Here is a 13337-nt window from a genome sequence, read left to right as displayed (position 1 = left end):
GGGGGAAAGTGGCACTCTCTCCATGTAAAAATTAATACTGAATACAACTTTGATGTCTTGATCTGATCCACTGGATGCAATGCCAATTCCAATGCTCTCCTTTCATCTGAAAAAGTAACATGCATGCAATTGCCATACCAACAACAAATACCATGCAAATAATCAGCAGAATTTAAGTAAACAAAACTTTACAATTCAGATCATTCTTTCTCTTGATACCTTTAAACTGTATAATCAAAAAGCTAAGGCCTTACCCTTTTCAGGTTTTGTCCAGCAAAAAGTAGCTTTAAGACAAACTTTCATTTTAGAAAGTTGAAGAACCTCAATGCATATTTATTCTCTTTCGGCTATAGTACTACACACCATTACCATTAAATTATTACAATATTTAATGCTAAATCAGGCAACTGAGGATAAAGTTAATTAGACGAAGATTATATTATTATTATTATTAGGCGTATTCTTAAGGTCATCCGAATCATCATTTTTTTTAATTATCATCTGCTAATTGTGCTTACGGTCCCTTTCCTCTTTTAGGTTTGGTTAGTTAATTTCGTCTTTAGTCCAATTAACGAATCCATTAACATATGTTTATGGAAAAATCAAGACTTCTACCTTAAAAAATTGGATGATACTTGTATTAGTTAATTACAGGGATTCGTTATAGTTAGGATGCAGTCATTTTCATATTTTTACCAGGAGCCTATATATATTTAATTGTTTTTAAATTAAATATTTTTCTTTTATATAACTACAGGCTCTCTTTTTTAATATATTTCAAAAAATTAAATTATTTCTTATGGTAATTATTTGTTATAATTATATACTACAAAATGTGTCATATATTAATATTTATATGTTAGAAGTCATGTTTTTTTATATCACTTGAGTTAAATCAAAATGGTTTCCGTAACGATTTCTTATTTTATTATTTTACATTTTAACTGTCTGAAATGTGACATTTGTTTAAAAATAATGAAAAAAAGTCAATGTAAATCACCTGCCTCGAAGAAATGCATGATATTTTTAATTAAAATAAATTAAATTTCAATTTTTAATTTTAAAGGTGTGAAAGCTTCACCAACTTAATTGACTAATGAATAATAATAAAATAATTTTAAGCTTCGGTTTGTTGCAATTAGTTTGTGTCATTCTCAACTACATGCATTAACATTTAATTAGTCTTTTCCCGATTGGACTACTCTCACCTATGGGAAGATCATTCTCGATTACATCATTTGCTTTATTAAACTACTATTTTTAGACGTAATCACGCATTTTATCCCTCTGTTTGAAGAATTACATTTGATTTTTTTAAAGTAAAAATGTTTTTAATAGGATGATAATCTCGAATATGATCTAAGAAATACAACTTAAACGAATTATGTTGTAGATAAGAATTTACTTAGTAAGATAATCGGATCAATCGAAAACTCAAATTAACCATGCAATCAGCCTATATAAAAAGAAAAAGAAAACTTAATTGTTCACACTTAAAATCAAAGTGATGGAACCTAGCTATTATTGCACAAAATCTTTTGTTGTTTATTTATTTGCCAAAGGTACAAAATTAAGCTGCTGTTAGTCAATAGCTATTGAAATCCAATTAGCCAACGCTTTTTGACTTGAAAAAATCTATTTTCAAAGATTTAATTAATAGTGTGTCATTATTATTTGAAAGATCAGCCTTGGCCACTTGACCAATTTAATATGTTGATTAATCATATCATATATCATAACAACGAAATCCCCAATTTAATACACTAATGACAATGATGCTATATGCCACGCTTAATAGTTTATAGCAATAGCCATTTTTTTTATACTTTCCTTTATTAGTATTATTTTCTTACGTATCTATTTTAATTAATTAACAAAAATGTCACGTAAGAACCTTAAAATATTGTCTGAAACTGGTTTTATTATTATTGCAAGTATTCAAATATAAATATATAAATATATATATATACGAAAATATATTTATCTTGCTCTAAATATAAAAGATTATTTAGGACTTAGAAGGATGTACTATTTTCTTTCCTTTTTCACTTTGCGACCAAGGACAGTCATAGCTAAGCTCTTGTCGTTTTCAATCTTACTCGTAAACTTTAAAAACTTCTTTTTTTTTTTTTTTAATTTCATGCTAACTAATACGAATATTTTCCTTTCCTTTACGAATAAGATAATTTTTTTTCCTTTCCTTTTTCGGGTTAGTTAATAAATGATAATTTTCCTTCTATTTTTCTTTTTTTTTTTCTTAGGCTCCCTTATACTTTTGCATTGGGTAGTTGACAGTGTCTACTATGTTCATCTGCCCTACCATAAACAGTCAGCTGCTGATCTCTGTTTTACATGATAAAGATGAATACTATAATCCCTAAGATGTACGGAAATTCAAACTTTTTTTTTTTTTATCTTCGTAAAAAATAGGATAGAGATGATGAGTGCAAATACCTAATATGCTGGATCAGAGATGTTCATTGGTTTGTTCACATTATTTCTGAGATTAGATAAGCAAATTATGCCCAATGTTTTTTGTTGGCATTCACCAAAAAGTGATGAGATGATTGAACTTTATTTGAGAGGATAAAAAGGTGCATACCCCATCGTAGCCACCTTCTAGGGCAGCTAGCTAGGTTTCTCAAGGAAAAATAAATAAATAAATATATATAATATTAAGCAAATTGTGGGATTGTTAATTATATTTTAATGACATAATATATAAAAAAATTTTGAGTTATTCAAAAAATTTTAAATAAATTATTATTTTTTTATTATGTTTATTTAAGACTTTATATTTTTATTTGAAATGAAAAAGATATTTTTAATTAACTTGATTAATTATTATTAATCAAAACGTTACATGTCATTTTATATTACGTGATACTAATGTGGTATATTAATATCTTTACGTAACATAACGATATATTTACGTAATATCTTTACCATCCACTTCAATATCATATCAACGTCACATGGATTAAGTAACGTTTTGATTAATAACAATTTATCAATAATTAATAATAAGGATTTATGAACCTTAAATAAACGCACATAAATTGGATTGAACATAATAAAAAATAAAAAGTTTATTTAAATTTTCTTCGAATATAATCAAGAGCTTCTTAAAATATTATACATTAATTATATTTTAATTGTAAATATGTTACATATTAATGTAAAATAATAGCAATCGTGGGTTTGATTTTTGGTAAAGACAAATCGGTCTTTTGCAGCCTTTAAGGTTAATAATAATGCTAATGAAGGAGTGAGAATATCTAATTCGTTAATTAGCCATCTTTTCTAAGATTAAAAAGATTATTAACATAGTTGAATTAAGGTTTGATTTAGACACTTAAAAATTAAAAGAGTTGACAAAATGATCAATTGCAACTCAAATAATAATAATAATAATAATAATAATAAAATAGTGACTAAACCTTGATTGGATAGGGGAGGAGAAGGACAGCAAGCACATTGGGGCAATTATTGTCTTCAATTGGTTGAAGTTTTTTTGGTCTAATTTAATTTTGGGATTACAATTTGATAATATAAATTTTTGTCGTTTTGAATTTATCTTTGGTTAACTATGCTTAATTAATTAATTAATTAATTTTTTATTTTTATGAATAATATGGAATTGTTTTTCTCTATGATTTGATGAATGAAGGCGTCATATAAACAAAACAATATCACTTCATCTTTTTGCCGGTTATCCTGCCGGTTTTCTGTAGGGATGATAAAAGAAGCTTTTCTGTTTCCAGGTGGGGCAAACTAGAGTTCAAGAACAACTTGAATTCCTTCAACTTACATCATGCTTCGGCAATGCCCTCCACCCTCAACAAATGTTTGCCTTTTTCTTCTTGCAATTCAATGACCCTTATGTCATATCTAGGAATCAAAGGGGTTGTTTTTTATTTTTATATTAATGTATTTGGAATTAATGGAATGGCCTTTTTACACTATGTTTGGTAAGAGAGAAAGGACGGGAAACACAGCGAAAAAGTACTGTAAATAAAGGAAAAAATTCCAAACTTTTGCTATATGAGCTGTATTTAATTAAAGATTATTTATTTATATATATATACTCTTAAATCATATCAAAAAGTATTCAAATATTTGGCTCGAGTAACAAGCACATGCATATTTTTCTGTTTAAATAGTTGAATTCAAATCTCTCTTTTCTTAAACGAGAATAGTCGAGAGACATAAGTTAAATAGCATTACTCAAAATTCCACTTGTCTGTCCACACTGTTTGAACTGGGGCAGGGACCAAGTTGGCTGGAGGGTGCAACTGGGAGAATAAACTATGGTGATTGGGGACAATCAATAATTGTTTCCTAGTGAGTGTTGTTAGGTCAATGGTTAGGTTTTGTAAGGGCTCGTGGAACCCACCTGGTCTGGTGGACAATTACGCATCCTTTGGCTACCTCACTCGTAACATCAAAATTATTATTATTAGTTTGTCGAGCTAACAAACAGGGTATTAAATTTGAAGATCAACATTCAATTAGGATACCTTTAATTCAAGATGTTTTTTAATATCTTCCTCGTGTGGTGGTGTAATAAACTTATTATTAATGAGCTTATGTGCGGTAAAGATTTCATAGGTAAAGATCATAATAAACTTATCACGAAAGATATACTAAACTAGGTAATATTTGTTTTGATTTCATATCTAGGACACCATTTGCTAACACCTTTTAAAATCAACCTTCAATATTCAAGATTATTTTAATTTAAGATGTTTTTTAATATTCATTTCATGTGTAAGAACAATAAACCTATTATTAATGAACTTATGGTGCGACATATGGGCTTTGTGCACATAAGGATATACAAGCTTATCACATAAGGGGCAACAAACGTGACAAGGTCCGCTTTGATATCACACCTTTTATAAATGAGTATTTTTAAAAATAACCCTTAAAGAGAGATGTTTTCAAAAATAGTGATATTTATAATTTTAACTATTTTTAATCAAGTTGGAAAAAATTACTCTTAATGAAATTATACGTTATGATGTTACACGTCATATACAAAAATATGTTACACGCCATGATTAGGTTGTTACACGCCATGTGCAAAAACATGTTATACACCATGGTTAGGTTGTTACATACCATGTACAGAAACATGTGACACACCATGTATAGAAATATATGACATCACATGGTTAGATTGTTACATGCCATATTGAAAAATACTGTTGTTACACGTCATGTTGAAAAAATATTATTGTTACACATCATATTCAAAAACATTTTGTTACACTTTAATGTCTAAAATGTTGTTGTTACTTACAAACTAAAACTTCAAATTCTCTCAACTCTCTTCATTTTTTTTTTTTGACAATCTGGCACCGATTAAAGTGTTTCTAATATATTTTCATAAATCAAAACATAAATTTTCTTATCTAAAACACCTATTTCAACTAAAAATAAAAAAAAATTCTTTGAAAATTTAGGTTTATAAATTTCAATTTTTTGATTTTATTGGTGTTTGATCCCGAATTGATTCAATTAAAAACTATTTCAAACATCTGTGATCATTTCTACCGTTTTAGTTTTACCCAAAATACCTAAAAATTAAATTTTTCAAATAGCCACCCACCCAAATACATTAAAACTGTTGCTTGGTGTCTTAAAAGCGCAAGAAAAAAAATATGAAAATGCGGGAGAGAGAAATCGGAAGCATAACAGATGAATACCGAAAAGAGAAATCAATAAAATTTGAGAGACTGGTATGGTGAGAGAGAGAAATCAGAAACACAAATGGGAAGAAATTGTGATGAATGATTTAATTTATTTAAAATAGTTTTAAGGGCATTTTTGTTAAGTCATGGTTAAATATGGTTAAAAACAGTTAAACTTATTTTGATTGTTATTTTTAAAATGTCTTTATCAAGAAAGACTATTTTTCATAATTTTCTCTTTTTATAAATTAGTTTTAGACTGAGAAGTCTTCATTATATTGGTAAATTAATGATGCATGTAAAAAAGTTAATATATGACAGCTACTTTCCAACAAATCACCATTTTTTAGTGCAGAACAATCGTCTTTCACGTTCCACGTAAAAAAGAACAGTCTAATGTCTTCTTTATTATAAGCTCAGGCTTATTACATGCAACTTGCAAAGTTAGAACCGATTAAAACTGTGGTTACTAATCTAAACCTTCAACATGCTTTTGATTATTAATCAAAAGTTCAAAACAAGCACAGTTCAGCCTGAATGCATGCATGCATGAGAGTTACTTTAGGTATTAAACTAAATCAAAAAAACCAAGTCCATCAGTTTATACTTTTTGTTCTACCAGGGGAAAGAAATGGCAAACCAGATACCCACAGAAAGATTAAACAGGTTCAACAAGTCCTTCACTATCTTAGATCAAACAGGTTCATCGAGTCCTTCACTATCTTGGGACATGGTTTGTTTATTACTAGGTAAATTGGTTATCAGTCATATTCCGGGCACTTTGACAACTAACAGAAGTTAGTTTACAAGAATATACTGCATATGCATATGATATGATTGACACCCCCCTCGATTCCAAATCGTCAGGCCATTGTTTCCCCAGAGTTTCATGCCTTTTTTGCTTGCTTTCTTGATGGGGCAAAGTTTTGTCTTTGAGCTTTTGTCTAGTTTCCCTATAAGAAATTCCCAAAGCAATTCGGGTGATAGCTAGGGCTACTATTTTGGAGTCAACTTCAGCCCTGAAGAAACCAAAGGAATCACATCTACTTTACCTCGAGAAGTATAGAAATTTGCTTCAGGAATTAACATTGCCATAGCTACCTTGCCTTCAATTGTTTAAAACAATCATGGGTAATTTCCCATATAAGCTCCAAATTTAATCAAGGCCAAGCTTAATTAAGGCAAACCAGACAAGGTGGCTGCAATAAATGAAAAGCTAGCTATATATACCAATAAACTGTACAAATTGCTCTACTACACCCTACTTGCTTCTGTCTCTATGTGTGACTTCTTAATTAGCTTTGAAATGTAGGCGGGCGGCTGTATGGCCAAGCTGTAGAGCTAGCAATCCAAACAAATTGCAAAGAGACAGTGCTGAGCAAACCAACTAGATGAAAAGAGTTTAGTGTAGTGAATGACATGAAAAGGAAATTTCCCATCAATAATTTTGTTGAGCATTGAAGTGAAAGGGCGGTAGAGCTCCAACGATAGAGATAAGATGAGAATATTTTCCCTCCTTTTCTTTTCTTTTCCTTTTTCATGTCGCAAAAGTAACTTACTTATTTCATCACTAGCTACCCAACAACAACTATGGAGATACAATATCCCTTATGTTTCACTTCTCCTCCCATCATAAAAGGGAAAAAGAAGTTGCTATTTTTGTAGCCTAGTAATTAAATTTTGAATGAAACTGTGTCATGCATACGTGCTTTTCGATTTTGATTATCGAATTTTAATTTATCTTGATTAGATCATTGAAATTTGTAAAATATACCAAATTCGATCACCTTAATAGATCCTGTCCAAACAATTGATGGAAAAAAATGACGTAGCTATCACATCAATTGGCACATCAACAAAAATCCATTCCATTTTTTTCTTTTTCTCTTATTTTGTGAATTTTTATTAACGTGATAATCACAACAATTTTACATCGCTTAAATACAATCTATTAGCATGACCAACAATTAAATCGATGCATATTTCTTCAATTATTCTCTCTTGTCATAATAAGGAATTTTTTTTTTGTAATTTTGTAGCCTAATAATTAACTTTTGAAAGAAAATATGCCATATATATATTATGTTTGTTTTCTAAGAAAAAACCATGACATATTAATGAAAGTGCATTAAATCTTTGAAAATTTAGTCCAAGAGAGGGGGGTGGCTAAGAGTTGTAGCCATGCAAATCAATACTTTGAGGTGGGGCAGAGGCTAATTTGGAGTTCAATTTGTAGGTATGCAAAATTCTTCCATCCTATAAAGTAGTGGTTAGTACTTCAAATAATTAGGGAGGGGGTGGCAGGTCAAAATGCTAAGGGGTTGTTGTAGGTATATATATTAAAACATCTGAAGTAAATGACCATTTTTATATAAACTATAAATATTAAGTTTAATTAAAAATGGTATTAATGTTCCAAAAAAGATAAAAGTAATCAATAAATTATTTCCTTTTTTGGAAAAGAAAATTATCGTGATGGGTTTATTCGATTAATTTATGCCGATGATCACTAAACTTTCTTAAGATTTTCACCTTGATCATTAAATTTTAATCTATCTTGGGTAAGTCATTGAAATCTAAACTATATTAAATCTGATCATTCTAATAGATTTCATCCAGATAAATGACCAAAAAATAACTTAATTGTCACATCAACAAAAGGTCAAAGTCATTTTTATCCTTTTCTTTCCTATCTTGTTATTCTTTTTTCTTTTGAAAAATTAAAAAAAATAATTAAATTATTATTGATATGATATATTGATGTGACAATTATGTCATTTGTTTAGATAAAATATGATAATATGATTAAATTTTATTATATCATGTCATGTCATCATTAATTATAATAAATTAATATGTTATATCATAATTAATTATAATATTTTTTTATTTAAGAAGGAATTTATTAATTAACCAAACGTGGAATACAAACTCCCATCATATCATTCAGGAGTAGAGAGAAAGCCTTTGCTGATGGGTAGTCATACAAAATACTATCAGAGTTTAAGTCAAACCCAAGATTAAATATAAAATCTGCAATTGTGTATATATGACTTATATTGACCTCCCAAGTCTACTTAACATACCTTTAATTGCTCTAATTAAATCAAGATTTGGAGCAAGGATGAACAGAAGAAAAGCTGATTGCCTGAACCACTGCCTTGTTATCACTTTGTAATTTAACTTTGCGGAAGCCTCGTTTCCAAGCCAGTTAGAGGTCTTTGTAAACCCCCCACAACGTCACGCGATATAGAATAACAAATAACATTTAAACTAAGTCAATTATTAATTATAAGGACTTATTCGACTCAAAATAAAAAATTCAAAAACTTATTTGACTCAAAATAAAAATATGAAAACTTAATTAAATGTAATAAAAGTATAAGAACTTTTTTAAATTTTTTTAAATAATTTAAAAAAAAATTTATATATTATGCCAAAAAATAAATTGCTAAGTGAAAGTTGGGTTTTTCTGCTTAGGTTTAGGTTGGCTTAAAACCGGTGTTGTTTAGGGTATTCTTGAAGCATTTGTTTGAGCACCAACGGTGCGTTGGTGGGGGAAAGAATCAGGCCTTGTTTGAGAAGGCCAGCCACAGCCCTGTTGGTGAGCATTACCTAGCTTGCCCGTGTCAGTGAGCCCACTACTATCTCTTGGAATCAGGCTAGCCCATTAGCCTATCTAAGGGCCTTGTTGAATCTTGGATTTGTGTTTCTATTTGATTTTTTCTAGTTTAGTAATTATAATTACTATTTTATTTTTTAAAAAAAATTGTATACAAAATATGATAATTAATAATATAAAATATCATGTGTTAAAAAAAATATGGGTATGCATAAAAAATATATATGACAATAATATATAAAAAAAGAAAAAAAAAAGAAGAGAGAAAGAGTATGTTATTTTGATTAATACTAATGATAGCATTTTTATCAAGGACACGAGAAGTCGTAATTTCAGATTAATTTTTTTAAGTGAGAGATTTAATTAAAACTTCACTAATATAATTGAGAGTTTTAATCTTAAATTTTAATATTTCTTAATTCGAATAATATTTTAAATTAGTTAATAAAAATTTGAGAATTTTGTTGGCTTAGGGTAGAAAAATAGAATGTTCATGTATAAAAAAATCTATAAAATATTTATGTTTTTAAAAATAAAATAATAACAATATAAACATATTATGAGTTATACCAATGATGGAATTTTTTTACTCAAGATGTGAGAAGTTGTAATTTCAAGTTAATTTTTTTATGTAAGATATTTGATTAAAACTCCACTAATATGATGATAGGGTTCAAAGAATGTTTTAATAAAAGACGTTTATTCGTACTAGAGTTTACAATCATGAAAATATTATTTGTACCTACAAATGATTATTCCAATGATGACATTTATTTGATAAACTTATGAATGAGAGTTTGTTCAAATAATTTATGATCAAATAACTTATGAATGACATTCTAAGTGAAAGCGTATCTTGGTATTCCACTAATATGATGAGTGAATTTGAAAACTATTTTCAGTAAAAAGTTTTTATTTGACAATTATTGAAATTTATGTCATATATTTCATAATTGTATCATATACATGTCATACTCATAAAACTGAATAATGGACTTTAGGTTACAACTAAAATAAAAAAAATAAAATAATAAATTATAATTAAGAAAAATTAAATGAAAATCAAGAATTGAAATTAAATAAGAATAACTCATGATTAATTAATATTGATATTTGAACGGATGTTGCAGGGTGCTGATATTTCCTTGCACGTAATTATACTTTTGAATTTGAATACTGTTTCGTAGATATGAACTTATTTTGTTAAAATGAACTTAAATTAAATTTAATATAACATTTTTAAAAAAATAAACTTAAATAGACAGTCAATTATATCTCAACAAAAAAATTTAATGACGACTCTATTTTACATTGAGTGGTCGGGTTCTTGAGTCCGTGCATTATGACAATAGCTGACGTATCCGAACCTGTCGATAAAAGCATGTCGCGTGTCTAAAAATATCGGGAAGAGAGAGAGAAGCGAGGAGAGGGAGGAAAGGGTACAGAGAAGGAGAGGAGGTTGCCTAGGCCGATCCGGTCGGAATGAAAGTATTGGGAGAGGAAAGAAAGTCTAGTCCAACAAAATGTGGGCTTCAATTTTGGCCCATGTTATCTATATTCTATAACCCTCATTTGGGCCTTACCAGTTGACCCAATTGATCTCATGGGCTTAAAAAGAAACCAACTTTGCTGACGTGGCAAGATTAGCGGGAGAACCGTGGAACCTGAAACCATCTCCTCCGGTCTCCACGTGTTCCCAAAAAAGGGGCCTTTCCCGATTTCCCCAAAATCTTTAAATACCCAATTTTCCCAAACCCCTGAAAAGTTGAAACCTGGGAACTATTGAAACAATGTTGAGGCTGGCATCAAAGAGGCTGCTAGAGCTAGCGTCGCGGGATGCTGCACCGTCACGGACGGTACAGATTCTGCCGCGGCTTTACCACGAGAATGTGATCGACCACTACAACAATCCTCGGAACGTTGGATCGTTTGATAAGAACGACCCTAACGTTGGGACGGGCTTGGTTGGCGCTCCGGCTTGCGGCGATGTGATGAAGCTGCAAATCAAGATCGACGAGAACACGGGGAAAATCACGGATGCTTGCTTTAAAACCTTCGGCTGTGGGTCGGCCATTGCTTCTTCTTCTGTAGGTATGTGATTCGGTTATTCCGATTAGGGTTTTGTATTATCTGCTCCTTTGGATTGTTAAAGGCTGATCGAATACTTTGTATGTTAATTCCTTGTTTTTAGATTGAATTTGTCAAATAATTAGAAAGAAATAGTTTTGATTTATGCAACTGTCTTACAGTTTAATGGCTATTGGGATACTAAATTTCGTACCCGTTTTATGGCTGTTTAATTAGCTGCTTGGAATTTGGTGCTTTGAGTTTATTGCAATAGATTTGGACTTCGGTTTTTTCTGAAGACGAGCTATGCTATAACTTGGGTTTTTCATGTTGCAGCTACTGAATGGGTGAAAGGGAAGAGCATGGAGGAAGTGTTAACCATAAAAAACACGTAAGTTCTATCCCTTATCTCGAAGGTGTATTTGTTTGGATTCATCTCGTTATTGTTTTACAAGTATATGTTTTGATATCCCTTGTTGTGTCCATTTATTTCATCAGATTAAGTATCTTTGGCGCTTAGAACTTATGTACTATTAGCTTTTATCTGTTTATTATTTGGTCGTGTTTGCATCTCGTTAGAGAAGGCATTCGTTTCTTGCAGCTATACACATACATTTACATAGAGCTAGTTTTCTATTTGGTTATCTAAAATTCATTCTTAAAAATATATTATATTTGAACTAATGATTAACTGTGAGATCAAAATCATGTAATAATCATTTCTTATGCTTAATTAAGTTTCAGAACCTGATCTTGAGTATTGATGATATGACAGCTGAAATTACCAACAGGAAAAGAAAATGTGGGTATAATTTTTTAATTAGAATTTGTGTGGTATAAATAAATATGTTGCTGTAGATAGATAACTTTACAACATCACAATTTAAGTATCTGGTGATTATGTGCAAACAATTATCAGAACTAACCTAAACAGAAGATAAACTAATTCATAGGTTCTTGATTTGACAAATTGCTGTATTTCTGTCAAGGTTTATAACATGTACGGAAACAAATCGGCTTTAACTTGTAAGGATAACATATTTTAGAAGAGATGAACCAAGTAAATAAATGATTGATATGAAAGAATGTTGTCATGGTTTCATCTCCCCTTAAAGGCAATGGTGCAATGTACATGACCAAGCCCTTGTATTGTGTGTAACTTAGATGCAGTTCTAGTTTCTTATGTTTCCTTGAATCTAATACGGTAATGTTGAACTGCAAATCTGATGGTGTGTTGGGCACCATGGCACAGTGCATTTGGGAGCTCCCGACTGCACTGTGCAGTGGTGCCAAACTGCATCTGAGTGCTTTATTGTGTTTTTCCTGACATTTGTAGCTTCTAAAAGGGAATACATTATATATATTGTAGAGCGATTGCAAAACATCTTGCGCTTCCCCCAGTTAAGCTGCACTGCAGCATGCTTGCAGAAGATGCTATCAAGGCAGCTGTGAAAGATGTAGAGGCTAAACGTGCCAAGTTAAATGGCAGTTCAGATGCTGCACCTGTTGAGAAGGCTGCTGATGCCTGATACCTGTGTATATGCTGAGAAAAAAAAAATTATCTGAAGACTTGCTGCACGTAGCACATCTAGAGTTTCCCCAGCATCCTGCAAAGTCAGTTGGACAGCAACAAAACGGAAGCTGAGGAACTCTAAAAAAACTATGTAGAGGACACACTTAAAAACTTCTGATAATATTAGGGGATGTTTGATCCATGACTATTAGCTAAATTATATATGTGAATTAAGTCTTGCCTCAACCTAGATATATAATGTGATATTGTTTGAAGCTGTTGTAGACTTCTCTCACCTTTTATCAAGTATGAGGTTTTGCAATTGACCTTTTTTTTTTTCCTCTGTGAAGCTTGCATGTCAATTTTGGGCCAAAAAGGTAGTCTGCCTTTGTGAGAAATGCATTATCAAAAAAATCACATTTCTTTTCTGTTTTTTCGT

At 30.4% G+C, this 13337-nt stretch overlaps 1 protein-coding gene across 1 annotated transcript; it reads left to right on the top strand.

Annotated features, from left to right (window-relative positions):
• Positions 1-11067: 11067 nt before the first annotated feature.
• Positions 11068-13220, top strand: LOC18603918 (iron-sulfur cluster assembly protein 1-like). The gene is made up of 3 exons (XM_007036174.3): positions 11068-11409; positions 11722-11776; positions 12755-13220. The coding sequence occupies exons 1-3, from the start codon at positions 11109-11111 to the stop codon at positions 12912-12914; spliced, it is 516 nt and encodes a 171-aa protein (XP_007036236.1). The 5' UTR covers positions 11068-11108; the 3' UTR covers positions 12915-13220.
• The last annotated feature ends 117 nt before the right edge of the window (positions 13221-13337 follow it).

Source organism: Theobroma cacao, chromosome 3, assembly GCF_053813885.1.
Source record: "Theobroma cacao isolate CCN51 chromosome 3, ASM5381388v1, whole genome shotgun sequence".
Taxonomy (NCBI): Eukaryota; Viridiplantae; Streptophyta; class Magnoliopsida; order Malvales; family Malvaceae; genus Theobroma; species Theobroma cacao.
The sequence above is the reverse complement of the archived record's forward strand: the minus strand, read 5'-3'. Positions and strand labels throughout refer to the sequence as shown.